Source organism: Blastomyces gilchristii, assembly GCF_000003855.2.
Source record: "Blastomyces gilchristii SLH14081 genomic scaffold supercont1.17, whole genome shotgun sequence".
NCBI classification, from domain to species: Eukaryota; Fungi; Ascomycota; class Eurotiomycetes; order Onygenales; family Ajellomycetaceae; genus Blastomyces; species Blastomyces gilchristii.
This window is the reverse complement of record NW_003101666.1, coordinates 1,103,084-1,124,610: the sequence shown is the minus strand read 5'-3', so window position 1 is coordinate 1,124,610 and position 21,527 is coordinate 1,103,084. Positions and strand designations below refer to the sequence as shown.

Here is a 21,527-nt window from a genome sequence, read left to right as displayed (position 1 = left end):
GCCGATTTTCAGCTGTGCACGGTACAGAGTACAGATGATTGTTTCTGATAAAAACATGCAAGCTAAATATGGGAGAGCTTTGTCTATATCTCCATTATCTATAGCCTTTACAACGCCCAGCTCATTCATTTATTCCCACTCAATGGTGTAACCGTGCTGCAAAGCTAACTTCAACAGGGTGCTTTTATTGCTACCGACTCTAATGGCGAGTCGTGCGGACCGGCAGTGGTTATTTTTACTGCACGGGTTTCCCATCAAGCTTACGGAAGTAGCCATGTGCGGCCTGATCAGCGATAGAGGCTCGAGAGGCTCGTGAGCCTGCTTCTCCCCCTCCAGCTTCCACTGCGCCGATCCGTTTGAGCGTTCTGATCGTCGTCTAAATAGGACTAAAAGCCTATGCCGCGGCTCAATTGGCTTCTTGGACACATCCCACTTGGTGTGTGCTTTCTTATTAGAAGCCTCTCTCCACACTTCGTCAGAATGTACCTAGCGGTTGAAATCCGAAAGAGCGGACTCTTACTTGAAAGTCGCTTTCTGCTTGGATTTCTGGCCTATGGAAGATCATTTTCTTCTGGTCTATGACCCCAATATGCCGTACCAGATAAACCCGGCATACCAGACTAAGAAGCATAAAAGTCTACGGGAATTTCTAAGGACCCTTATGGACAACGAAGATGCTACATAGAAACGACGGAGGAAAATCTTTAATACGCGCTTCAGCGCAGGCCATATCAATATTGGCCCCGTCTGTAACTGAGTTCAAGATCCTGCTGCCAAAGGGGATGCTTTTCAAATCATATACCAGGATTCTTTCTTTTTCATCCGGTGTACACATGCATATTCTTTTCATGAATGGGTTGTGACCGGCTCTCAGGCTAGTTCCAACGACAAACTAAACGTTAAACCTCATATTAGGGGGTTAAGGAGAAGTTTTCCAACTGCCCCGAGAAATCAGACACGCAGAAGGAGGGTATGTGGTACCCTACATGGCTCAATTTTGAGTGGCTACAATCAGAACCTTAAACACCATTAGCGGGTTCCTTTGTGCCTCTACTCAAAGATATTATAGAGTGTGGATGTTCGGGATCAAGTTTTCTCCATATTTCCCTGGACAATCATTTTCACCCAATCTAAGTCAGCTTCTCATGGTAACGTGTGTACGTAGCCGGGCACTTTTCGCACTTTTTGAGGCTCGCAAGTGTCTCTCCAAGACGTATCCTTGGAAAACCTACCTTTCTTCGACGACCGTCGCCGAATTTCCCTGACAGGCTATGATTGCTGTGATAGTATTCGTCTACTACTATCATTTATTGGAGATGTTTCAGATGAAAAGGGTATTCTGATGGTTTTTGCTAATTTGGTGCTGCTATTGTACCTTTGCAACAACTGTCACTTGGTTGTTGCAGGAATTCAGGACACAGGCACAACAGTTGATATTAATCAGTTGTTTCCAAAGCTACCAATCATCACCTTTTCTTGTATGCTATATATTCCACGTTAGTTTTGATTTACTTAATTAACCGTAATTCGCAGCATCCTCGTCGCACCCCCAGCGCTATCGGGTTTCTGGATATTCATGTACTGAATCTCCGTGCTCACCTACGTAATCAGCGGGATGGCGTCGACAGGCCTTGCTAACAAAGATATAAGATGCTCGGAGCTGGGCTTACTGCCCCGGTCTGCTTCTTCAAATTTAACTTGCCAAGAGTACCTTGAGCCATATGTTCATCAGGCTGGTGGACAGGTGCTGAACCTCGAAGCGAAGGGGCTCTGTCAATTATGCCCAATCGTAGGCGCAAGCGATGCGTTGGAATCGTTGGAAATTCTCTACCATCAAATATGGCGTAGCATGGGCTTGAGTTTATATACATCCGCTTCAATATAGACGGAGCTACTTTCCTCTATACTAGGTCGCAAGGACATGGAGAAGGTCATCCAAGTTGAAGGATTAACCCTCAACGACGCCTGGTGGGCAGAGCACAACAATACTAAAAGGGCGATAATTCCAATTCGCTAAGATAAACTATTTTCCATCTCACCGTGGGTTGCATATTAGACACTATGGTAAAAAAATAAAAATGCGAGGACGTTTGATATTAAGCCCAAAAGTTAAGAAACACATGAACTGTCAATCTACACAAAAATGAGACGATGGCATTGAAGTATGGTTACGCCTGGCCAAGTGAGCTTCCATCCTGATTTCTGCCAGGTATAGTGATATCACCAGCGACAGGCACGAGAAGTTAGGAAGATTAAACCATCCCACAAGGTACAAGCTTAGCTATAAATGGAGGACTCTCGTTGGGCAAAGGGTCGTAGGTGACCTGTAAAATGTCGAAATCACGAATATAGGTACAAATTAGTATTTTACAGATATCAAATTCTTCTAGGACCAATTATGGTATGGTAGTAGTATATTCGATTGGTGCTTGAACCCTGGACGTAGTCCAAACATAAAGGGGGTACGGTCAAATCTGAAGTCAACGTGTGTGTATTCCAAATGCGCGTCGATAAAGACTCCACGTTGATGGCTATGTCCTCGGTATAAGCTCCTCCCAACGTCGACACGGGGATGGTAGCAGAGCTTAGGGTTTCTAACTTTCCTCCGGGTGCAGTCCTATATCCTTAGCCGTATGTCTCTATCGCATCAGGATAGTTCCATGAGTTTCATTCCCCCAAAAAATCGTAAGAAACCCTGCCATTTTGAGAGAAGAACTCAGCGGTGCTCGGTATCATCTCCTTTGCAATGTATTCCCTTGTTTGATGGCTTCAGTCGCAGTGACGATAGCATCGAGCATTCTCAAATGTGGATTGCATGGACCAGCTTGAGACAATTGTCTCGTCCCTATAGAATAGTCCTCATTTCCTAAATTGAGGAAGAAAACGTTTATCCCACGTAGATTTCAACCATCGGGCGGCTGTGTAGTCGGAGGTGTAGTCGCCGCAAGAACCGTCGCAAACACATAATCGCCATCATGTGAGATGGAAAGCTGGCCTACCTCCCCGTGCGCGCCTCCATCCTTCAAATATATTATTTCCGGCTTCACGCTCCCACTTCCTGCCCCCTCCCTGTCAACGCGAACTATGACATCTTTCCAACCTATCGTCGAGGCGCCACCGGGGGCTGCTTTCCTCGCAGCCTCCTTGGCGGCAAATCGACCAGCTAGCCATCTAGCCATCTCTATATTATTGGCGCTAGGGTTAGATGGCAGCGCCGCTGTCAACTTTTCCGTACTTGCGATATGATGTGGGAACTTCGCGTGGAAGTCCTTGAGTTCCTGCTCGCACAGGATGCGACGGATGAATCTGTCGAGGTAGGTTGTGGTGGTGGTAGCTTTAAGTCCACTGCCATTTCTAGAAGTTGGACGGTTGATTAGACGGCTGATCCGTGGGAGATGGACGACATCAGTGCCGACAGTGAGAGGTAAAGGGAAAGGAATGAGTTTCATGAGCGATGTTGGTAAGGCAGGTAATTGGGAAATTCCATATGATGAATGATTATCAATTGGTGAATTTAGGCAAATGGGGTTCTTATCTGTTCTCCAGTTGATTGTATATACCAGTTGTATAACATAAATAACTGCTTGTTAATTATTGTAGATTGGTTGTTCATTAAAGCACTTCGTCTTTTTTTATCTTGGGAGCTTTGATTGCTTGCCAAAGATCCAAGAAGTCACATGATACAAAACCCCCTTTTCCAGTTCTGCTTCAACACCGCAACAATATCAAAACACACATTCACTTACATTACAATCTATTCCTTTAAATATTGGGAAATGTGTGCATTACCATCAAAAAGGACCCAGCTGGTTGAGTGGTTAAGGGGCTTAAACACAGGCGCTCTCACCCCTCAGTATTCCTAGACCTTGTATGGGGATTGTTAGCTTCAATATGCGTCCAGGATAAACCTCCCCTTTATGACCAAAAAAGTGAAAGGCAGGGATGGGCGACGTGTATCAGATGGTTGGCGCCCGTTTGATAAGATATTTGTAATCCTTCCCCTTCCCCTAGTTTCTTGTTTTGCGATTGTATTTTCTCCTTTAAGCCTAGTGGTTAATGGGAAAGCATATGCACTGTTCATTGTGATAGTGATGGATGGATGCCCTTCTTGCACAGCACGCACTGCATATACGTCAGGGGAGAATGTCAAGAAAAGTCTTGATATCATCTCATTGCTTTAGCCACCCTCATTGAGAAGGCTACGCGTTTGATTCAGAATCATGATTGGCATTCTTTCTCCCTGTCCTTTTCTCTCTTTTTTCGGCTCTTATCGCCCACAACCCCTTTTTCTTCTGGTCTGATTCTCCCTTCTTCGGCTTTGCAAGCCCCTATCGCCCCTTTCTTTATCAGATCTCCACAGGGCCTAGTTTATCATTTGATGGCATCAAATCTACCGACCTCAAGGGTCTCGTTTCGCCAGATGCGCATAACTGGCTGCCTTCCTCAGCCGAGTCGGAAGCGTGTACAAAAACGGCAGTCTTTCCAAATAGCCCTGCGGTTGTATATCTCGAATATACGCACACTAGCTAAATGTTACCATAGTAGCCAATGTTATGTCGCTATCTTTAGAGAAAATGCACTTTTGATACCATTTTTGTTGCCCTATTAATAGGCATCGCAGCAGCTCCTCTGCTACAGAGAGATTCGAAACCATGATCGCTATTGCCATGATACGGTGATCTCAATTCAAGGACCAGCAGGCGATAGCTAATATCATCTTGTTAGGTGGATGCAGCGATTTCTCCCTATTAGTGCATTTTATTAGGTTCTATGTCCGAAACATATGGCATTTTCAAAAGCGCCCTGCGCCATGAAAGTGCGGCGCTGATCAATCTTTTAAATATACCATTACATATTGTGTTTATAGCTGAAAAGATATCATATACGGGGTGAGGATTTATCTCGTCCCAACCATCTATGACGTCCGATCTCTGACGGTTCCAGCTCCGGAAGGCCAACCCCTAAAATACTTTCTAGCTGCAGAACATTGGTTAATATTTATGGCTATCAGGCTCACAACTTGAAGAAAATAACTGAATGACATGCTAAATTCTTCTAATGAACTAGTTTGGGAGACAATGTAGCCGCTAGAGGCTGCAAAGCAGATATCAACTTGTCGAAGCATCAAACCGGGGTTGGCGCCAACTCCATTGAATGTTTCCATATCCAGTCCGGGCATGCGGCTAATAATCTGTATAAAACACGAAAGGTCATGCGTAGGGGTTTAAATACCCCCTTTTATAAGTGTCTTGCTGTATAAAGAACAATGTTGCTGGAATTGGCCCCCCTTACTGCTCCCGAGCCGGCATTTCGGTCTCGGGATTCGGGAATGTCTGGGCCGAGCTTTGATAAGATAACGATCCCGATGCGGGGAATTGGAAAGCAAGCAAACATTCTTGCCTCCAGCGAAGTAGAATAATATATTTCACGAACGATGCTCTGGCACAAGCATTTGATATATGTATTGTGGATTTTGTTGTTCGCCAGATTTCAACTCCCAATTCAAGTGGTGATAAAGTTATATTTCTAGGCTAAAATTTAACTAAACGCCACCAGATCTATAATATAAATCCATCATCTGTAACAACCTTAAAGAAGCAAAACAAGATAAGGCCGTCGAATCCACTGGATCTATCGCAACCATGCTTTCTATATCCTGCGAAGGGAACTCTTATGAGGTATAAACCCCCCCCCCCCCTCCCAAAAAAAAAAATTCCATGAAGAAACACCAGCGGAGACTGACAAAGCCTCAACTCCTTCGGTTTGTTTTGTTGCGTAACAGATAGGGCTACAACATGGCGAGCACGCACGAGAACAGGTAGCTGGAAGCCTTGAATTCTATGAAGGGCTATTCAAACGGCGATGTTTGATGGATTGGCAGCAAGTATGCGATGCCGCGGTCAAGTTCGTGCCGTTTTTGGAGACGTCGTTTCCGGGATATATACAGGAGATGCGAGGTGCTTTTTTTTTTTTTTTTTTTTTTTTTTTTTTTTTTTTTTTTTTTTCTTTTTAGTATAAATATGATAATCCCCTCTCCCTTTGTCATATGCATAGGATCGAGAATGTAACTAGGGAAGCTAATAAATTGTTTGAATCGTGCAGGCATTGCCCAAGGAGCTGGTGTCCCTGTGGAATCCATCCTGGCACTGAACGTGCGCACGGAGATCGCATATGGCATGTTCAACGACGGCTGCACGGCTCTCTCCTGGAAATCAAAGGATGATAGCTTCCTTGCTCAGAATTGGGATGTGAGTATAACCCTCCGCATTCCTCCCCTCCATCCGGGCGGCCCCCTAAACCCCCGATAAGCCACTCTAATCAGAACATACCTACTCTATTTCAGTGGGAGCGCGAACAATCCCCCAACCTACTCACCCTCCACATCCGCCAAACAGGAACAACTACTCCCGCCCCGACAATTCACATGATAACCGAAGCCGGCATAATCGGCAAAATCGGCCTCAACAGCCACGGCGTCGGTGTCACCCTCAACGCCATAAAAGCCGCCGGCGTGGACTTTGGCAAACTGCCCACCCACCTCGCGCTGCGCGCGGTTCTCGACAGTGTCTCCCGCGCCGATGCCGTGGAGAAATTGGAGCGATATGGCGTTGCGGCTGCGTGTAATATCATCGTTGCGGATCGGACGGGTGGGGTTGGGTTGGAGTGTTCGGCGAGGGATGTCGTGCGGCTGGAGATGGGAGAGAGGGAGGAGGATGGAGGAGGGGATGTAGCGGGTGTCGTCACGCATAGCAACCATTTCATCCGCCCGCATTTGGACACGGAGGGGAAAGTGCATTTGGTTGATACCCTTGACAGGTTGAAGAGGGTGAGGGAGTTGGTAAAGGAAAAATCAGCAGCGGGCCCGCCTAGTGTTGCCGTGATTGAGGAGATTTTGAAGGATGAACAGAGCTACCCGACTGGTATTTGTCGGGAGGTCACGGAGGATAGCTCCATCGCGACGTTGTTTTGTATTGTGATGGATCTGGGGAAAAGGACGGGTTTGATTAAAATGGGCAGGCCGGTTAAGCCTGAGGGGGAGGTGGAGTTACGGCCGTGATTTAGATGGCTTCGTTTTCTTTCTACCTTTTCCGTATCACTGTTTATTTTTTTTTATGAATGATGAACTGGGGTACAGTAGTTGCTTGGGATTGCGCATCAATACAATTCGAGCGTTGCAGATAATATATGTAAATGAACAATTGCACTAACTATAATGAAGAAAAGATAAAAAATTTCGGCGATAGATCAACGTGCTGTGCAACACTTTTTATAGTTTTCTATGTATAGAGTAACTACGGAGTACACCTATAGTATTTCATACCGGGGAGGTGTCCAATTAGGGGGACATTGGGAAATGTTGAGGACCAAAGAAAATACCAGAAGTAAAGTCATAACAAACGAAAGACACTGAAAAAGACATATATCTTTAATAAGAAAGTGAGGGCCCAGTTTCAAGTACGGCACGAGATGATATCACGCAAGGTTGGTTTAGGATTCAAAGTCTGTTCGCTTGCAGCTTGACCAAACCCATCATATCCATCCGTATCGTCACAGAATATTATTTCCGCCTCTTAATTCATAGCTGTCATTCTCTTTCTGGTGCCGGGTTAGCCTTTGGAACCGGCGCTGTCCACTCCCCTAGTTGCCCACAATCGATCACCCACCAAGCCTATGTTCTAACCACACACACCTCTCTATAATTGAATATGTGACAGGCTCATTCCACACATCAAGGCGGAAAGAAAAAAAGGGAAAAAGAAATGGATAGTATTCCAGGAGAAGAGTTCTAAGAATATAAGATGCGAAAGATATATGGCGTACAAGGCGTGGTTAAGTACAGAGAGGGGCGGTAAAATATGTTGGGAGGTATTGATTTATTGTTTCGCTTTCTTCTCCTCAGCCTCCACGTTTTTTAGGAAATCCCTGTGTTAAATTACAATTCACTTATTAGAATTATGACTTTCATCCATGCTTTTTAAATTGGAAGCAAGCGGGTGGTGGTTGGCGAAAGCTAGGACCTGGTGGTCGGGGTAGAAGGTGTATATATATGTAGGCGAAAAGCGATTCACACGTACTGAATAAATTGTTCCTCATCCTTGCTGCTGGCCTTAATGGGCGGACCTTGTTTCTTGTCCGTCTTCGCTGGCAGGGCGAGGTAGGTGGCGAGGAACGTGCCTCCAAGAGTCGCCATGGCAAGCTATTAGGGAAGTTTATAAGTCAGTATAACGTTCCAAACTCATATATGCTTGTATTCTTCACTTGTGTGCTATCAATTGGGCACGTTATGTATGCTGACTCGCAGCTACAACGCGCTGGTAACTTTGATGGCGGGAATGGGAAGGAGAAGGGAGATGAACACTTACGACATGGGAGCCGACTTGGCGGCCAGCAACTGTGTAGTAAACGACCATCGTCAAAGTGGAGATTGCAATTGAGGTATGTGATAGTCAATGGAGGCGGTCGTCGATGTCCTGGGACTGGAGTTGGAGTGTTTGTTCAATGTTCAGTCGCTTGATCAATAATTGACAATGCTGAGAACTTCCAACTTGGGAGGCTCGGTTCACATGACATGACACTATTCCCATTGCAGTTAGTGACCGCTTGTAAGCCGAAAACCGCCGATCAACCAATGAAAACGCAGGATCTCTAGAGTGATCTCAGCGGCTTTTGCGGGATACTTCAAGATGAGGTACCGCAGCCACCACAGCCACCACCCATGACGCGTGGAAATGGATGTTGGAGGTACCTTGGATAGAGGTACCCGCGGCGCTCGCCTCTATTTACCTACTTTGGGCTGCGCGATCATAGGGAAGATGATAGTTCATTGGAGATGATCCCTCTATACTCACTGCATGCCGCTCAAAGCCTCATATTTCTCCGCTTGTGCACTCCTCTATTTCATTCACTACAGGCTATGAGGTATTAGTATTAATAAGGCCGCAGGCACATAGGAAGAGGGACCGTCTTGAGTCCCCCTCTTCATACAGGAACTATCTTACCTACCTAATCTACCTAATACACGTCTATCAATATCATGGCTTGGGGCATCAGAAAAAAAGCCCATACCGATGACAACCACGATGACACCACAAATAAAGCATCTCATAGCCAAAACCTTGAACTTCGCCGTCGGAAACTGAACCCAGAGCTGCAAAAGCTTCTTGACCGTGAAGAAGAACTCTTGGACCAGCTCTATGATGGCTAGTATGGGAACTAACACTCACACTCGCTCTAAAACCTCAACCAAAAACAAAGCTCTAAGTAACAATGACCTAGCTCCGTGGATACCATTGATACCAAATACCGATACGCCGCCTACACCAACCGCATCCGCACTATCCTCCTCTCCGCACACCGCTACGTCGCTTATACCTCCGACATTGGCGAATCCTTCCGCCCCGTCGCGCACCCCTGGCTCGTCCGCAGCGCATACGGTATCTCCTGGACCTATATATTAGGCGATGTTGCCAATGAAGGGTACAAAGCCTATCTGCGCAACAGACGAGTGCTGGCCCCGGCATGTGACGCATATCGCAATGCGACTGGACAGGTGTCTGAGGATATGGAGGTTGCTGCCATGGCCGGGCGCAAGCTCCAGCAGGAGGAAACGCTAAACTCGACAGCATCCAAGACGCATCCGCTGCCGTGGCCGGATCCAGAGGAGGATACCCTGATGCCGTGGCAGACGACGAAGATTCCACTGGTAGAGGATTATCGCTCTGTCATGGCTGAGCGGGCGGTCTTCCAGGCACTGGCTAGTGTGGGATTACCTGCGTTAACGATCCATTCTGTGGTGAAATACTCTGGGCGTGCTTTTAGGGGGGCAAAGACTACTATGATTCGCACGTGGTTGCCGATTGGGGTAGGCCTTCTACAATTATGGGTTGTGGACACGGCTATACAATGATTGCTGACTGTTACTAAAATAGCTTGGTCTCGCCGTCGTCCCATTCCTGCCTTACGTATTTGATAAACCTGTCGAGCATGGTGTGCAATGGGCATTCCACAATGCCTTCCGCGTTATCGAAGGGGGCCAGGCTGTTCCGCACCCTGCGGAAGACAATAGCCAAACAACCTCTGTGATTCTTTCAAATCTGGAGCAATACCGTGAGCGGAAGAAGCAGCAAGAGGGGATTAGAAAACGTGACCAAGGTAAGAGTGAGGAAGTGAGTTAGGTCGAGTTGAGGTGGTTGAAACTAGGAATTTTAGTGATGAGCTACGTAAACATCTCCTGCCAGCTGTTCCCTTTTTACCTTGTCTTGCGGCTTGAACCTCGGATTTACCTGGTGTCTCCTCTCTGCGTATCCAGCATTGTTCCATATTTGAATCTATACGGACTCAAAAAGTGTGTTTCATTTTTTCACATTTCGTTTGTCGCCACTGCGGTGATCTCTCCACACCATTTAGCAGGAACATAACCAATGCACCCACCACTCCGGCTGCATTACCTGTTGTTATGAATGGGTGAAAGCAGAGCAAAGAAGGCATATCTCCATTTCATAGCTAATTCTGAGAGACTAAGGGGATCGCTTTTGTTTTCTCATTCAGCTTTGCTTGGATGGCAACCCAAATTGTATCAACACAATGGAGGGAAAGGGAGGGAGGTGGTACATGAGGGACGGAGTATGGACTAATTCGCGCGTAATAACTGAATATAATTGGATGTCTTGGTCTTTACATACATACGTATAGTTATCGTCGATATTCAAATGTTTGAAAATCTATTTCCCGTTGTCATTTTTGGGTGAGGCTAGACATTGAAATAGCACAAGATCCCAATTGCCGAGTAGCCATTCTAACAAATACGCCCGCGTGGCTTAGTGGTAAAGCGTATCACTAGTAATGATAAGATCCTCGGTTCGATTCCGAGTGTGGGCAGATTCAAGTATTTCGTTTACTTTTTCTCAATTTTCTACTTTTCATTTTGTTCATTTGTATATCTTCTATTTTTGATACTCGGCATTGGAGATTCATTGAAAGGAAAATGTGAAGGATTGTCATTAAGTAGATGGCCTATATCTTATTTATTGATTACTTTTTTTCGTACCTTCTAGGGGGGAAGAATTCAAAAACAGCCAAGGAACAAACTCAAATTACCCCGCCGAGGTATCTAACGCAAATTTTAGGAAACCCTATCTATCTTAGTTGAATATACTTTGTTGTTTGTATCTATCAGGACATATGCAATCATGTAATGAGAAGAAGACGCTATGCGAACGAAAATTCCCGAAGAGTTCGCTAGAGAAAAAGCAAAAGCAAGTCTAGGCAAACAGCTGATTTATAGTATATAAAGAAAAGGCTGTTGGGGTATCACTTCATAAAACAGAAGAATGGGAACGGAAAGCTACTCTCTTACAGCTCGATGCGTGCGAATGTGCTTGGTAGGAGGATGGCCGGGCGCGACTGTCGACATCGTGGGTGAGGGATCCGAATTGGTATGTGTTTTTTTTTGGTTGTCGTTATTCTAACAGGTCGTTTTACTGCATATTATATATGTATATCATATATAGCCCCTCGGATGGTCTTAACCCTAAGACCGATTTGGACGCAATCATTCTAGCTCTATATCGTACCTCCTTTCTCCTCTAATGATTTCATCAACGTTGCTCTGAATTTGGTATTAGCCACGCCTCCAAATCCATAAGCGGGGACAATTCGTCCGATTCGAGCCATGACGGTTGGTGCCCAATCTCTTTTTACGCGGGCCCATCTATCTGTCGCAGGTAGCCCGCCGGGTGGTTGGCGATTGTAAAGATCCAAACCTAGCAAATGGAACGGCGTACTGAAAAGTTGGACGGCCGCCGGGATGGAGAATTGGGCTAGAGTAGTTTTGGAGGATGGGGTGGAGGCGAGGATATCGGGGATGTGAGGCGAGAGGAGCGTGGGGAGGTTGAAAGAGGCGAATATGGTCATGCTGTCGCGCAGGCAGAAAAGAGCAAATGAGCGTTTAGGGATTGGTAGAGATTGAGGCGCTTTGGAAGTTGGGGGAAGTGTTTGGGTAGTCTTTTGCTTTGGATTTTGCGTTCCCTTCGACCTTTGTGACGTTTTTGGCTCTAAGGGGGTGTCTTGCGCACCAAATAAACGGGCAAATCGTGCGTCTTTGTAAACGCATATTGACATATTGACAACAGCTGTGGCAATGAATTTAGCAGGGCCAGCTGAGACATCACTGAATGCCCGACCATCCATTGTCGATGTTACAGTGTCAATAACGTTGGCTGTTAAGTATGTAGATCCGTAAAGGGTGTATATAAGGAGGAACGGCGTTGAGATGAAAAAACTATGGGGTCGTTTGACGATCGTGGCCAACGACGATTTAAGGCTTTGGAGGATAGGAAGACCTTTTGCAGCTTTCTCAATAATAGCTCTGTTAAGTTTCAATTGAGAGAAGTTAGTTGGTCTGCAGATTAATTACGGCTACATCCAATCTCCACTTGAGGGTGAAAAAAACATAATAGGCTAATCAACTCACTTGTCAATAATGGTGATAAGCGGACATATCAATGACGCCGCTCCAGTGGCGCTGGCTGCATCTACGGCCAACCTTGATCCTAAACTATCTGTATTCCATTTTGATGTTGAAAGGGAGACCCTAGTGATGGGCGATCGAGATGTGGGAGGTGACACAGTGGCCGAGTCCAACTGCGATGCAGGCTCCCCGCGACTCATTTTCGCCAGTATGGCATAGAACAATACTTATGGACAGGGAAGATGAAATTCAAACAGTAAACTACTAGTATTTATAGTAGAGATTGAAGAAATCTAACTCGTCTCGCTGGAATGGACTAGTGACAGCATGGGCAGTAACAATGTACTCAAAGGGAGAGAAGTGTGTCTATAAATAAAAACCCTCAAAACAAGAAAAGAGAGTGTCGGCGACAATCATCAAAGGGACATGACAAGTAATTAAAGAATGCAGGAAGGCGAAATAAACACAACAACTGCTCAAGGACTCAGGAAGAATATGCAGCATACTCTTCTTGGCGCTGTCATGTTGATTGTAAATTTGTGGTGGCAAAGGATGAGAGAAATTCTAACGTTCTCAGCCGCGCCAAGTCCCGATTTCGGACCGAGAACTACCACGGACGGTAAAGTCACATGACATCATTCCCTTGGCATTGCCATCGCCGACTGGATTAAGTTAATTAACTACGGCAATTCTTGGATATTTCAACTGCTTGAGTGAGACAGTCGTGAGATATATATGGCAATTTGCCAGCTTGTGGAGAAGCTCATTATTTTTTTATTTTTTTTTTTAAATCCAGCAGATTCTTACACGCCCTAACTTAAACTTAGAGACTAGGAATTGCCAGATAATGGGACGGTAGTATGTGAATTGGAGGCGTCCGAATTCGTACTATTCGAGCCCATCGGCTCTTTTCTTTCATGGACAGAGCGTGACAACCCGCGGCCTAGCAGATATTTCCGACCTGAAATCGACTGCCAATGTTCCCTTCTCTTCGACATATTCTAACTATAGGTCATACCAGAAAAGAGAGCTTCCCCGCCAAAGTATCCGTATCTTACCTGGTTTTGCCGCGAATCCCCCTACCGCGATTCCCGCGAAGCTTCTTTGTGGCTTTACAAACCCGTTGAATAATGATATCCGGCCGATAGAAAAAAAAAAAAAAAGGAAAAAAAGGAAATACACGTGGGGTAGCCTTATTATTTCATGTTTTGAGATAACTAGCCGGCTCCTTCGTTGGCGTTTCTTACACCAGTGAAGATGACCAACTAGATAACTAATGCATAGGATTCCATGCATTCTCTTTACATAGCCTTGTGTTGGCTTCTATAGATGGGAAAATCCCATATGACCTGGGGCTTTCCTGTTCTTCCCCAGCTAACGACTAGGATGCTTTGCCTTTTTTCTCGCCAACTTGCTTGTTATGGAATAATTGATGATGACACGGTCAGAGATAGTTATTATCCGCAGCCGTCAAATGTGAGAAAGGGAGTGCTATATCTACTAACATCCGTTGACCGAGGATGCACTGTGTGGAACCTCGATACGCCGCTACTGGTTCATTTTTGCTTAAAATCAATGGCCAGGGGTGCGGGGAGACCAGCAGAGTTTCCAGATCCTGACACAAAAGCACTGTTGGGGAATGCGAAAATCGCGGGCATGAACAAAGATCTTCAACTTCATGGTATGCAATACAATGTTGCCCTAACGATTTTCTTTGTTCCATTCTCGTTGTGAGGTCCCAAGTAATATCCTGCTCATGATTTTACACCCATGGGTATGGATATCTGTGATGCTGTTCTCCTGGGGAGTAGTGATGTCGTGAATCTCAAGAGAGATAGAAGCTAATAAATATGACGAGAACCCATCAAACTTAGGGCTCAATCGTTGGTATCATGGGCATTGTTGAAAACTACTAAGGCCTCGTTGTTGCAAGGTTCTTCTTCGGAGTTACAGTGTGTTACAGAGGTATGCTGAGTTTAAGTTTTGCCTCAGTGTCACCTATCGCAATAGCTGCTCTACTCTCTCCACCAACAGAAGTTACTTCAATCATCAGACAAATCACCTGTGGATTAAGGAACTACGTGCCAGCTTTAACAGGCTCCAACCGACATCATCACAGGCGCGAAAACCATTCCTATCGTCTTCGGGATTGGATAACCTTAGTGACGTCATTAGCCAGGGCTTGAGGCGGAGAGGGGTAGCACCAGCCTGTAAGAGAGGAATCAATCCTGATTCCTGACTCACTCGAGCGTATATGTCGTAAGTTGGGCAAGCATGACCTTGATATAAAAGACGATAAACGACCAAGTTAAATAATATTCATATATTGATAGACATAACACAACTCTTTTTTATATGTAACTATCATTTTTTATTTACCCATATTTCTCCCAAAAATATCGCCGGATCATCTTGTAGTTGTGTAGATATATGTACAGTCGTTGTGGGTGGTGAAGCGTGAAATGGTAAAATCATTAAAAGAAGAAACTCCGAAGGGGGAAGGTGGGAGGACGGGAAAGTCTACAATGGCAATGCTGGGGCTATCATGCCGCGCCTTTTCATGCTATGTGCGAGGGCTCATTCATGTTTGAGATGATACCGGATTGACCGCTTGGAAGTCGTCTAGCGATACAGTGACAGCGCCGGCTTGGACGAGCTATACCAATTGAATTGGCCGTAGTTAGTAAAATCGATACACTCGGGCTTCAGGGGAGATAAAAACCAGAAATTTGAATGGAAATAATAGGTAGAACAACAAAAAAAAATAAATAAAAAATAAAAATAAAAATAAAAATAAAAAGAGAGAGAGAGACATACCGCTCTTCTCAAATCATCAATTAGATCATCCACATCCTCAATGCCGACACACAGTCGAATCAAATCTTCAGGCATGTCCCTCTCCTTCCTCGTCTTCGCATCGATGCTAGCATGGCTCATCCGGCATGGCATGCTAATCAAGCTGTTAACGCAACCAAAGCTGACGCTGATAGCCCACAGTTTCGCATTCTCGACAATCCGCTCGCTGATGTTCACATCCCCCGTTTCAAACGAGAGCACTGCACCAGGGCCTCGTGCCATGGAGCGATGGAGGTCGTATTGCGGGTGCGATTTGAGGCCAGGGTATCTGACGCGGAAGCCATGGCTTTCGAGAAACTCGGCAATGCGCTCTGCATTGGATTGCTGTTGCTCCATGCGGACTTTTAGCGTTTTGACGCCGCGCAGGAGCAGCCAGGAGTCGAAGGGGGACAGGCCGCAGCCAGAGCTGTTGACAGTGAAGTATAGTTTTTCGCCCAACGACAGGTCATTGACTGCGACCACGCCGGCCATCAAGTCATGGTGGCCGGATAGGTATTTGGTTCCGCTTTCGTAGACTATATCGGCGCCTAGGTCGAGCGGGTTGAGTAGTAGCGGGGAGAGCATGGTGTTGTCGACCGAGACCAAGGCATCAGGGTTTGCCTCGTGCGCCAGTGCTGAGATCCGCGGGATGTCAACTATCTTTATTAACGGGTTTGTGGGAGTCTCTAGCAGAATCAGCCTCGTTTTGGCTCCCAAGACTTCGGCCACCTTCTCTGGCCGGGTAGTGTCGACGTGGTGAACAATGATACCACCATGGACAGCTAGATATTTCAGAAGACGATGTGTGCCGCCGTATAAATCGTCGCCGGTAACGACTTCATCGCCTGGCTTAAGGAGGCGGGTAATCACGTCCAAGGCAGCCATGCCAGAAGATACCACCAGGGCTCGTTGGGCGGACATAATTTTCGCTAGATGGCGCTCTAGATGTGTTCGTGTGGGGTTGCCGGATCGTGTGTAGTCATATTCTCCGCCGCCAGCTCCGGAGGTTTGTTTGAAGGTCGCACTCTAAAATTATACATATTTAAGTCTTATTTCTCTAATGGTAAAATGAAACTGAATATGCAGGGGCAATAGGACCATTGGTCGTTACAACCAACTGCATCTATTGCATCTATTGCATCTCGCTGCCTCTCTCTCACCTGGTAGATAGGCACACTGCTCGCATTGAACTGGTCATTGCCCTCTGTAAATACTAGCTCCGTAGCTAGTGCATATCTCCGGCCGTTATAAGGACTGGAGGGGGCGGGAGAGGGAGGCAGATTGTGGCCTTCGATATCGATACCGGACACCGTCTTTCTCGGGAGGATCTTCGACTTGTCCGACGAGCTTTCGCCAGCAGAGTGTGGATTCTCAGCACCGGCCATTGCTGAGAGCTGGTTTACAGGCAGACAGGGGAAGGGATGAGGGCGTTGGGAGGATGGGATGGGATGGGATGAGAGGGAGACGGAAACAATGGAGCTATCAATGCCAGCACCTATTCAACTATGTTATATTTGGTGTTCATATGAAAAGCATCTAGTAAGTATTTCTCAAAGAATTAATGAAGACTGTCTGCAGTGTACAGTGTACAGTGTACACTGGCGATGACGATGAATTAATTGGTCGTGGTTGGTTATGCGGCGGTTGGGATCGGGCAGATCCGGGGGCGGTGAGGGATGGGATGGCGTCATTTTTTAGCTCGCTTCTTGCGCTGCTATATAAATATATATATAATAATAAGTATATATACTCCTATATATACTCCTATATATATATCCTGTATACTCCTATGTATATATATATTTATATATTTATATATTTAGCTACGGATTAGATATTTAGTGGGAAGAAAACAAAAGTAGAGATAAACAGTTCAATTCCAATCCTAGGTCAGTATGTTTTTGGAGTTCAAATAACTTGGGAAATAGGAAATAAGTAAACCCTTGCCCAGAACGCCGTCACATTTCTATGTACGGAGTAGTTAACAGTCAACATATTTGTCAAGGGAAGCCCCAAATCTTCCCACCATCTGACACGCTTGAAAAGATAGCATACTATACACACGCGAACAAGGGATAGGAGTGTAATGATATAATTAAAAAGAATTGTTAAGGAATATATATATACGTGTATGAATATAACAAGAGGCAATAAGTTTGCGCCATGACAGGGAAACTCAGTCGATCATTCATCAATAGGGATGAACTCCGGCTCAACAACCCGATCGTCACCACCGCCTTCAGAATCAGTAATCCAATCCTTTTCAGACAATGGCTTGCTGTTTATGGCCTTTGCTAGCACAGATTTGCGCTTGACAATAGCACCATTATTACCCACATCACCGGTAGCCCTCACGCCACCGGCTCGTTTGAAAAAATCTTCCGTTCGCAGACCGCGCACTTCATCCGGATCCACGGTTTCCATCGTAATGCCCGAATCCCGCTTCGATCGTATTAGCTCCCGGATAGGCACCATTGCAGCGTCCCGACAAGCCTCCTTGATATCACTACCTGACATCCCCGCCATAGCCTTGACCAGGAAGTCCAGATCAAAATTCTCCCGGTCGACCTTTATGTCCTGAAGTATAAGCCCTAATATCCGGAAACGCTGCGCAGTGGGCGGAAGGGTGACGGGGAACTTTTTCGGCATGCGTCTGAGAATCGCCTCGTCAATATCCTGGATCCGATTCGTTGCGCCAAGGATGAGAACCCGCTGCGGTTGCCCAGAGGTGCTGGAAGAGGTCAACCCGTCCCAGTGTGTCATGAACTCGGCCTTCACCATGCCGCTGGCCTCGTGTTCGCCGCTCCGCCGCGTCCCCAGTACTGCATCGATCTCGTCGATGAATACGATGCTCGGCTCCAGTTTACGCGCGAGAGAAAAGACGGCGTTGACGAGTTTGTTCGAATCGCCGTACCACTTCTCTGTTAGGGTTGAGATGTGAAGATTTATAAAACAGGCGCCACTCTCGTGGGCCAGCGCTTTTGCCAGCATCGTCTTGCCGCATCCGGGCGGCCCGTAGAGAAGCACTCCTGACGGCGCGCTGAGGAGCGATGACGTGGATGAGTATAGATGTGGCATGGTTAGCGGATATATGACCGACTCCTTCAATTCTTCAATAATATCTTCCAGTCCACCGATGTCGTTAAAGGATACTGGGATGTCTTCTGGCGCTACGACGTCCATCGCGATGGTCTGTTCGTATTGCGACAGTACGAGGTCCTCCCTCCTTTGCTTCTTTTGTCGCCGTGAGCCTTTCTTTCGGCTGGGGGACTCGTCGTCCGAATCCTCGGGGCCATCGAGTCTTCGTAATATAGCCGCAGACTTTCGCTTTGCTTCCTCATGTTTTTGGCTATCGGGATCGAATTCGACTTTGGAAAGCAGGAATCTGACGACAAAATATGTGGAAAGCGACTGCGAGATATGCACATGTTAGCAACGGAATTTCGCAGACCAGGATACTTTTTGCTATTATTTCAATGTCCCTTACCGTGCCAGCAATCATTACTAGCTCCTGTAATAATTGCTGCCATTTGCGGCCGCCGCCCGAGGCCATGGCGGGTTATATGTAGTGGGATTGGCGTTCGTCGCAAGCTAAGTATAGCGGAATCCAAGGGGGTGAGGCTTTAAACAAAAGAAGGGTGATCTAGGTCTATGGAAGGAAGTTAAAAAAAGGCGTCTTCTTGTGTCTTGTCTTAAAGCACGTTAAATAAAATTCAAATGAAAGGGCGGGTGGTGGTGCTTTTGAAGCCGAGTTCAACTCTGTAGTCCAAGAAAAAGGAAAAATGCACCAGCCGAGCCGCGATCACATGTTCTCAGTTAACTATCGCCGCCAACGTCTCCCACGCGCTTTGGCCAGGCTTATTTAACACAGCCAACTGCAGTTGGGATTCTCGGATTACCACTACCGGACTCTACGCAAAGTAATAGAAACTATTTCTTCGGTTTGAACTATGCCAAAGCGGAAAGCCGCGTCGAAATTGTCCGGATTAGTAGATGATGACTTGGAGGACGACCTTTTGATGAATGGCGGCGGAGAACACACCCACGATGAAGCCACGGATACCGCTCCGCCCCCTACAAAAAGGGCAAGACCTGGAAGACCGAGAAGCGCTGCAGCCAAAGCCACAACTGCGGCGAAACCTAGTACCCGCAAAGCTCGCTCGACTGTTATCGTAGGACCAAAACGAGGTCGTCCTGCTAGAGGTACGACGACCCGCAGAGGTCGCAAATCACTTGGAGACACCGAAGAGGCCCACGAGACTGTGGATACTAGCTTTTCCAAAGAAAGCGACCAGGAGAAGTATTTGGACGACGAGCCACAGCCAGAGCCAGAGCAGCCATCGCATGATGAGCTTAACTCTCCAGAAACAACAGCGCATGGTGGCACTCGAGCGGGTGGTCGGACGAAAACTGGAGCTCAACAAAAGAAAGCGCCTGGCAAACGCGTGACTATAGATGACGGATTTGAGTATACCCCGATGGGATCGCGTCATCCCAAACCAAGTAAACAACCCACGGAAGAGAAACCTGCAATCAAACCTGTGACGCGACGCAAGAAGCCTGAGGTTGAACCAGAGATTGAAGAGCAGCAGCAGGAGGAAGTGGAGGAAGAGGAGGAAGAGGAGGAAGAGGAGGAAGGGGAGGAAACGGAGGAAGCGGAGCAAGCGGAGGAGCCTGCTTTACCGGAAACCCATTACCTACCTGCACGATCTATATCCCGTTCTCCCATCAAAGGTCCCGCCAACGGCCACTTACAATATAAAACACCCCAGACAGCCAACCAACGGCGTAAAGCTACGGGAGCCGTATCGGATCTTGAGAAGGGCGACAGTGAAGCGACTTTACGGAGGAAGCTAGGAGATATGGCGAAAAAATACGAGAATATGGATATGAAGTATCGAAATCTGCGTGAGGTGGGGATTCTCGAAGCCAATTCCAACGTGGAGAAGCTACGGAAGCAATGCGAGGCGAATACTGCAGGTATGCAATTGCAATAGCCCCATTCTACTTTACATAGCTGAACCAAAACTAACTCCCAAACCCGGCAGCATCCAATGAGTTAATTGCCTCGCTAAAGAAAGAACTCGCCACGCAAACCACCCTAGCCAAAGAATCACGCACCCTTCAAAAACAGCTGCAGGACCGGGATGACGAGGTTGCCGAGCTGGAGGCCAAAATCAAACACTTGAACTCTGGCTTGACCGATGCCCAAAACGAGATAAAGGCCCTCCAGATGAAGTTGGCCGCCTCACGAACCGCAGCAACAAATCTGGAATGTGTTACAGGTTCCAAAGGCCCTGGAAGCGCTGCCAAAGTTAACAGCGGCGGCGTTTCACGATCGATCATGGGCAGTGCGGAAGCTGCCCATGCTGCTCAGATAGCCCAGCTAAAGGAAGACCTATACAGTGATCTCACAGGCCTTATTATTCGTGACGCTAGGAAACGAGAGTCTGATCACTTGTATGACTGTATACAGACAGGGATGAATGGAAGTAAGTTGTCTTTTCTCGTATCACTGCTATTTAGCCACTTCTTTTTGCAACACAGCGGAAAGAATTAAATAGGCTAACCATTCAATTCCCATCTTACTAGCACTACACTTCAAACTCGCAGTTGCGCACGATTTGGAAAACACGAGCTTTGAAGCCGCAGAGTTCCACTATTTCCCCCTTCTGGACCCCAACCGCGATCGTGATTTGGTTGATATTCTCCCCGAGTACCTATCTATAGATATAACCTTCCCACGGCAACATGCCTCGGTGTTTTATAGTCGGGTGGTGGATACGCTTACGAAGAAATCGAGACGGACAGATGATTAGGATTTGGAGCTGTGACATCTATTATCATCCCTTTTTATTTTATCTTTATCTTTTATTTTATTTATTTATTTTTCCAAGATCATGCAGGACATTTACATACACATTTGAGCAAATCCGCTCAAATCATTAACATTTTTAAGGAGCATAAGACCTTTGTACTTTTAACCAAGATGTTGAGCGAGAGCGCGCGTGTTTCTCGGTTGTCATTTTGTTGTTACTAGCGGCGTGTACCCGTTGATATTTTGACTAAGTTGTCTCTGTTTGAACATTGTCTAGATACACAATACTTTTGAATCTCTAACTACTCTCATTATAAGAGTTCTATGGAAGCATTCGTGTCATGTAAATGCTCTTCTCGTAGCATTGAACGTGGTTGAAGCCGCTAAGATTAGTAATATATTAGT

General features: G+C 46.4%; 8 protein-coding genes and 1 non-coding gene across 9 annotated transcripts; 4 read left to right on the top strand and 5 right to left on the bottom strand.

Annotated features, from left to right (window-relative positions):
- Positions 1–129: 129 nt before the first annotated feature.
- BDBG_07154 (uncharacterized protein) lies at positions 130–565 on the bottom strand (the record flags this gene model as incomplete). The annotated part of the gene is made up of 2 exons (XM_002622597.1): positions 130–486; positions 521–565. 2 exons carry the CDS (start codon positions 563–565, stop codon positions 130–132), a joined length of 402 nt encoding a protein of 133 aa, XP_002622643.1.
- Positions 566–5,298: 4,733 nt separating this feature from the next.
- Positions 5,299–7,251, top strand: BDBG_07152 (acyl-CoA:6-aminopenicillanic-acid-acyltransferase). The gene is made up of 4 exons (XM_002622595.2): positions 5,299–5,678; positions 5,783–5,957; positions 6,103–6,248; positions 6,344–7,251. Exons 1-4 carry the CDS (start codon positions 5,643–5,645, stop codon positions 7,055–7,057), a joined length of 1,071 nt encoding a protein of 356 aa, XP_002622641.1. The 5' UTR covers positions 5,299–5,642; the 3' UTR covers positions 7,058–7,251.
- On the bottom strand, positions 7,086–8,567 carry BDBG_07151 (uncharacterized protein). The gene is made up of 3 exons (XM_002622594.2): positions 8,364–8,567; positions 8,076–8,197; positions 7,086–7,923 (listed from the first exon to the last, which is right to left on the bottom strand). The coding sequence occupies exons 1-3, from the start codon at positions 8,409–8,411 to the stop codon at positions 7,875–7,877; spliced, it is 219 nt and encodes a 72-aa protein (XP_002622640.1). The 5' UTR covers positions 8,412–8,567; the 3' UTR covers positions 7,086–7,874.
- A 126-nt stretch (positions 8,568–8,693) lies between these two features.
- On the top strand, positions 8,694–10,751 carry BDBG_07150 (uncharacterized protein). The gene is made up of 3 exons (XM_031722960.1): positions 8,694–9,204; positions 9,277–9,862; positions 9,930–10,751. The coding sequence occupies exons 1-3, from the start codon at positions 9,035–9,037 to the stop codon at positions 10,173–10,175; spliced, it is 1,002 nt and encodes a 333-aa protein (XP_031579999.1). The 5' UTR covers positions 8,694–9,034; the 3' UTR covers positions 10,176–10,751.
- Positions 10,752–10,806: 55 nt separating this feature from the next.
- BDBG_17556 lies at positions 10,807–10,878 on the top strand. The gene has a single exon. It is a non-coding gene; the product is annotated as a tRNA-Thr (tRNA).
- Positions 10,879–10,905: 27 nt separating this feature from the next.
- On the bottom strand, positions 10,906–13,142 carry BDBG_07149 (uncharacterized protein). The gene is made up of 2 exons (XM_002622592.2): positions 12,473–13,142; positions 10,906–12,367 (listed from the first exon to the last, which is right to left on the bottom strand). Exons 1-2 carry the CDS (start codon positions 12,667–12,669, stop codon positions 11,563–11,565), a joined length of 1,002 nt encoding a protein of 333 aa, XP_002622638.1. The 5' UTR covers positions 12,670–13,142; the 3' UTR covers positions 10,906–11,562.
- A 1,497-nt stretch (positions 13,143–14,639) lies between these two features.
- Positions 14,640–17,013, bottom strand: BDBG_07147 (cystathionine beta-lyase). The gene is made up of 3 exons (XM_002622590.2): positions 16,465–17,013; positions 15,287–16,330; positions 14,640–15,125 (listed from the first exon to the last, which is right to left on the bottom strand). Exons 1-3 carry the CDS (start codon positions 16,687–16,689, stop codon positions 15,051–15,053), a joined length of 1,344 nt encoding a protein of 447 aa, XP_002622636.1. The 5' UTR covers positions 16,690–17,013; the 3' UTR covers positions 14,640–15,050.
- A 79-nt stretch (positions 17,014–17,092) lies between these two features.
- BDBG_07146 (ATPase family AAA domain-containing protein 1) lies at positions 17,093–19,178 on the bottom strand. The gene is made up of 2 exons (XM_002622589.2): positions 18,792–19,178; positions 17,093–18,715 (listed from the first exon to the last, which is right to left on the bottom strand). The coding sequence occupies exons 1-2, from the start codon at positions 18,855–18,857 to the stop codon at positions 17,489–17,491; spliced, it is 1,293 nt and encodes a 430-aa protein (XP_002622635.1). The 5' UTR covers positions 18,858–19,178; the 3' UTR covers positions 17,093–17,488.
- Positions 19,141–21,502, top strand: BDBG_07145 (chromosome segregation protein). Its single transcript, XM_002622588.2, has 3 exons — positions 19,141–20,284; positions 20,353–20,796; positions 20,897–21,502. The coding sequence occupies exons 1-3, from the start codon at positions 19,255–19,257 to the stop codon at positions 21,121–21,123; spliced, it is 1,701 nt and encodes a 566-aa protein (XP_002622634.1). The 5' UTR covers positions 19,141–19,254; the 3' UTR covers positions 21,124–21,502.
- The last annotated feature ends 25 nt before the right edge of the window (positions 21,503–21,527 follow it).

Bases quoted from the DNA above. Each gene is read 5' to 3' on its own strand.
- BDBG_07152 (XM_002622595.2), top strand. From the start codon at position 5,643: ATGCTTTCTATATCCTGCGAAGGGAACTCTTATGAG. The intron at 5,958-6,102 runs GTGCTTTTTTTT...TGAATCGTGCAG, and splicing joins ATATATACAGGAGATGCGAG to GCATTGCCCAAGGAGCTGGT. The intron at 6,249-6,343 runs GTGAGTATAACC...ACTCTATTTCAG, and splicing joins TCCTTGCTCAGAATTGGGAT to TGGGAGCGCGAACAATCCCC.
- BDBG_07151 (XM_002622594.2), bottom strand. From the start codon at position 8,411: ATGGTCGTTTACTACACAGTTGCTGGCCGCCAAGTCGGCTCCCATGTC. The intron at 8,198-8,363 runs GTAAGTGTTCAT...CTTCCCTAATAG, and splicing joins GCCAAGTCGGCTCCCATGTC to CTTGCCATGGCGACTCTTGG. The intron at 7,924-8,075 runs GTACGTGTGAAT...AATTTAACACAG, and splicing joins GATGAGGAACAATTTATTCA to GGATTTCCTAAAAAACGTGG.
- BDBG_07150 (XM_031722960.1), top strand. From the start codon at position 9,035: ATGGCTTGGGGCATCAGAAAAAAAGCCCATACCGATGACAACCACGAT. The intron at 9,205-9,276 runs GTATGGGAACTA...ACAATGACCTAG, and splicing joins GACCAGCTCTATGATGGCTA to CTCCGTGGATACCATTGATA. The intron at 9,863-9,929 runs GTAGGCCTTCTA...TTACTAAAATAG, and splicing joins GCACGTGGTTGCCGATTGGG to CTTGGTCTCGCCGTCGTCCC.
- BDBG_07149 (XM_002622592.2), bottom strand. From the start codon at position 12,669: ATGAGTCGCGGGGAGCCTGCATCGCAGTTGGACTCGGCCACTGTGTCA. The intron at 12,368-12,472 runs GTGAGTTGATTA...GAAACTTAACAG, and splicing joins CTTATCACCATTATTGACAA to AGCTATTATTGAGAAAGCTG.
- BDBG_07147 (XM_002622590.2), bottom strand. From the start codon at position 16,689: ATGGCCGGTGCTGAGAATCCACACTCTGCTGGCGAAAGCTCGTCGGAC. The intron at 16,331-16,464 runs GTGAGAGAGAGG...GTATAATTTTAG, and splicing joins GCAGTGTGCCTATCTACCAG to AGTGCGACCTTCAAACAAAC. The intron at 15,126-15,286 runs GTATGTCTCTCT...CAATTGGTATAG, and splicing joins TTGATGATTTGAGAAGAGCG to CTCGTCCAAGCCGGCGCTGT.
- BDBG_07146 (XM_002622589.2), bottom strand. From the start codon at position 18,857: ATGGCCTCGGGCGGCGGCCGCAAATGGCAGCAATTATTACAGGAGCTA. The intron at 18,716-18,791 runs GTAAGGGACATT...CATATCTCGCAG, and splicing joins TAGTAATGATTGCTGGCACG to TCGCTTTCCACATATTTTGT.
- BDBG_07145 (XM_002622588.2), top strand. From the start codon at position 19,255: ATGCCAAAGCGGAAAGCCGCGTCGAAATTGTCCGGATTAGTAGATGAT. The intron at 20,285-20,352 runs GTATGCAATTGC...CAAACCCGGCAG, and splicing joins ATGCGAGGCGAATACTGCAG to CATCCAATGAGTTAATTGCC. The intron at 20,797-20,896 runs GTAAGTTGTCTT...CCATCTTACTAG, and splicing joins ACAGACAGGGATGAATGGAA to CACTACACTTCAAACTCGCA.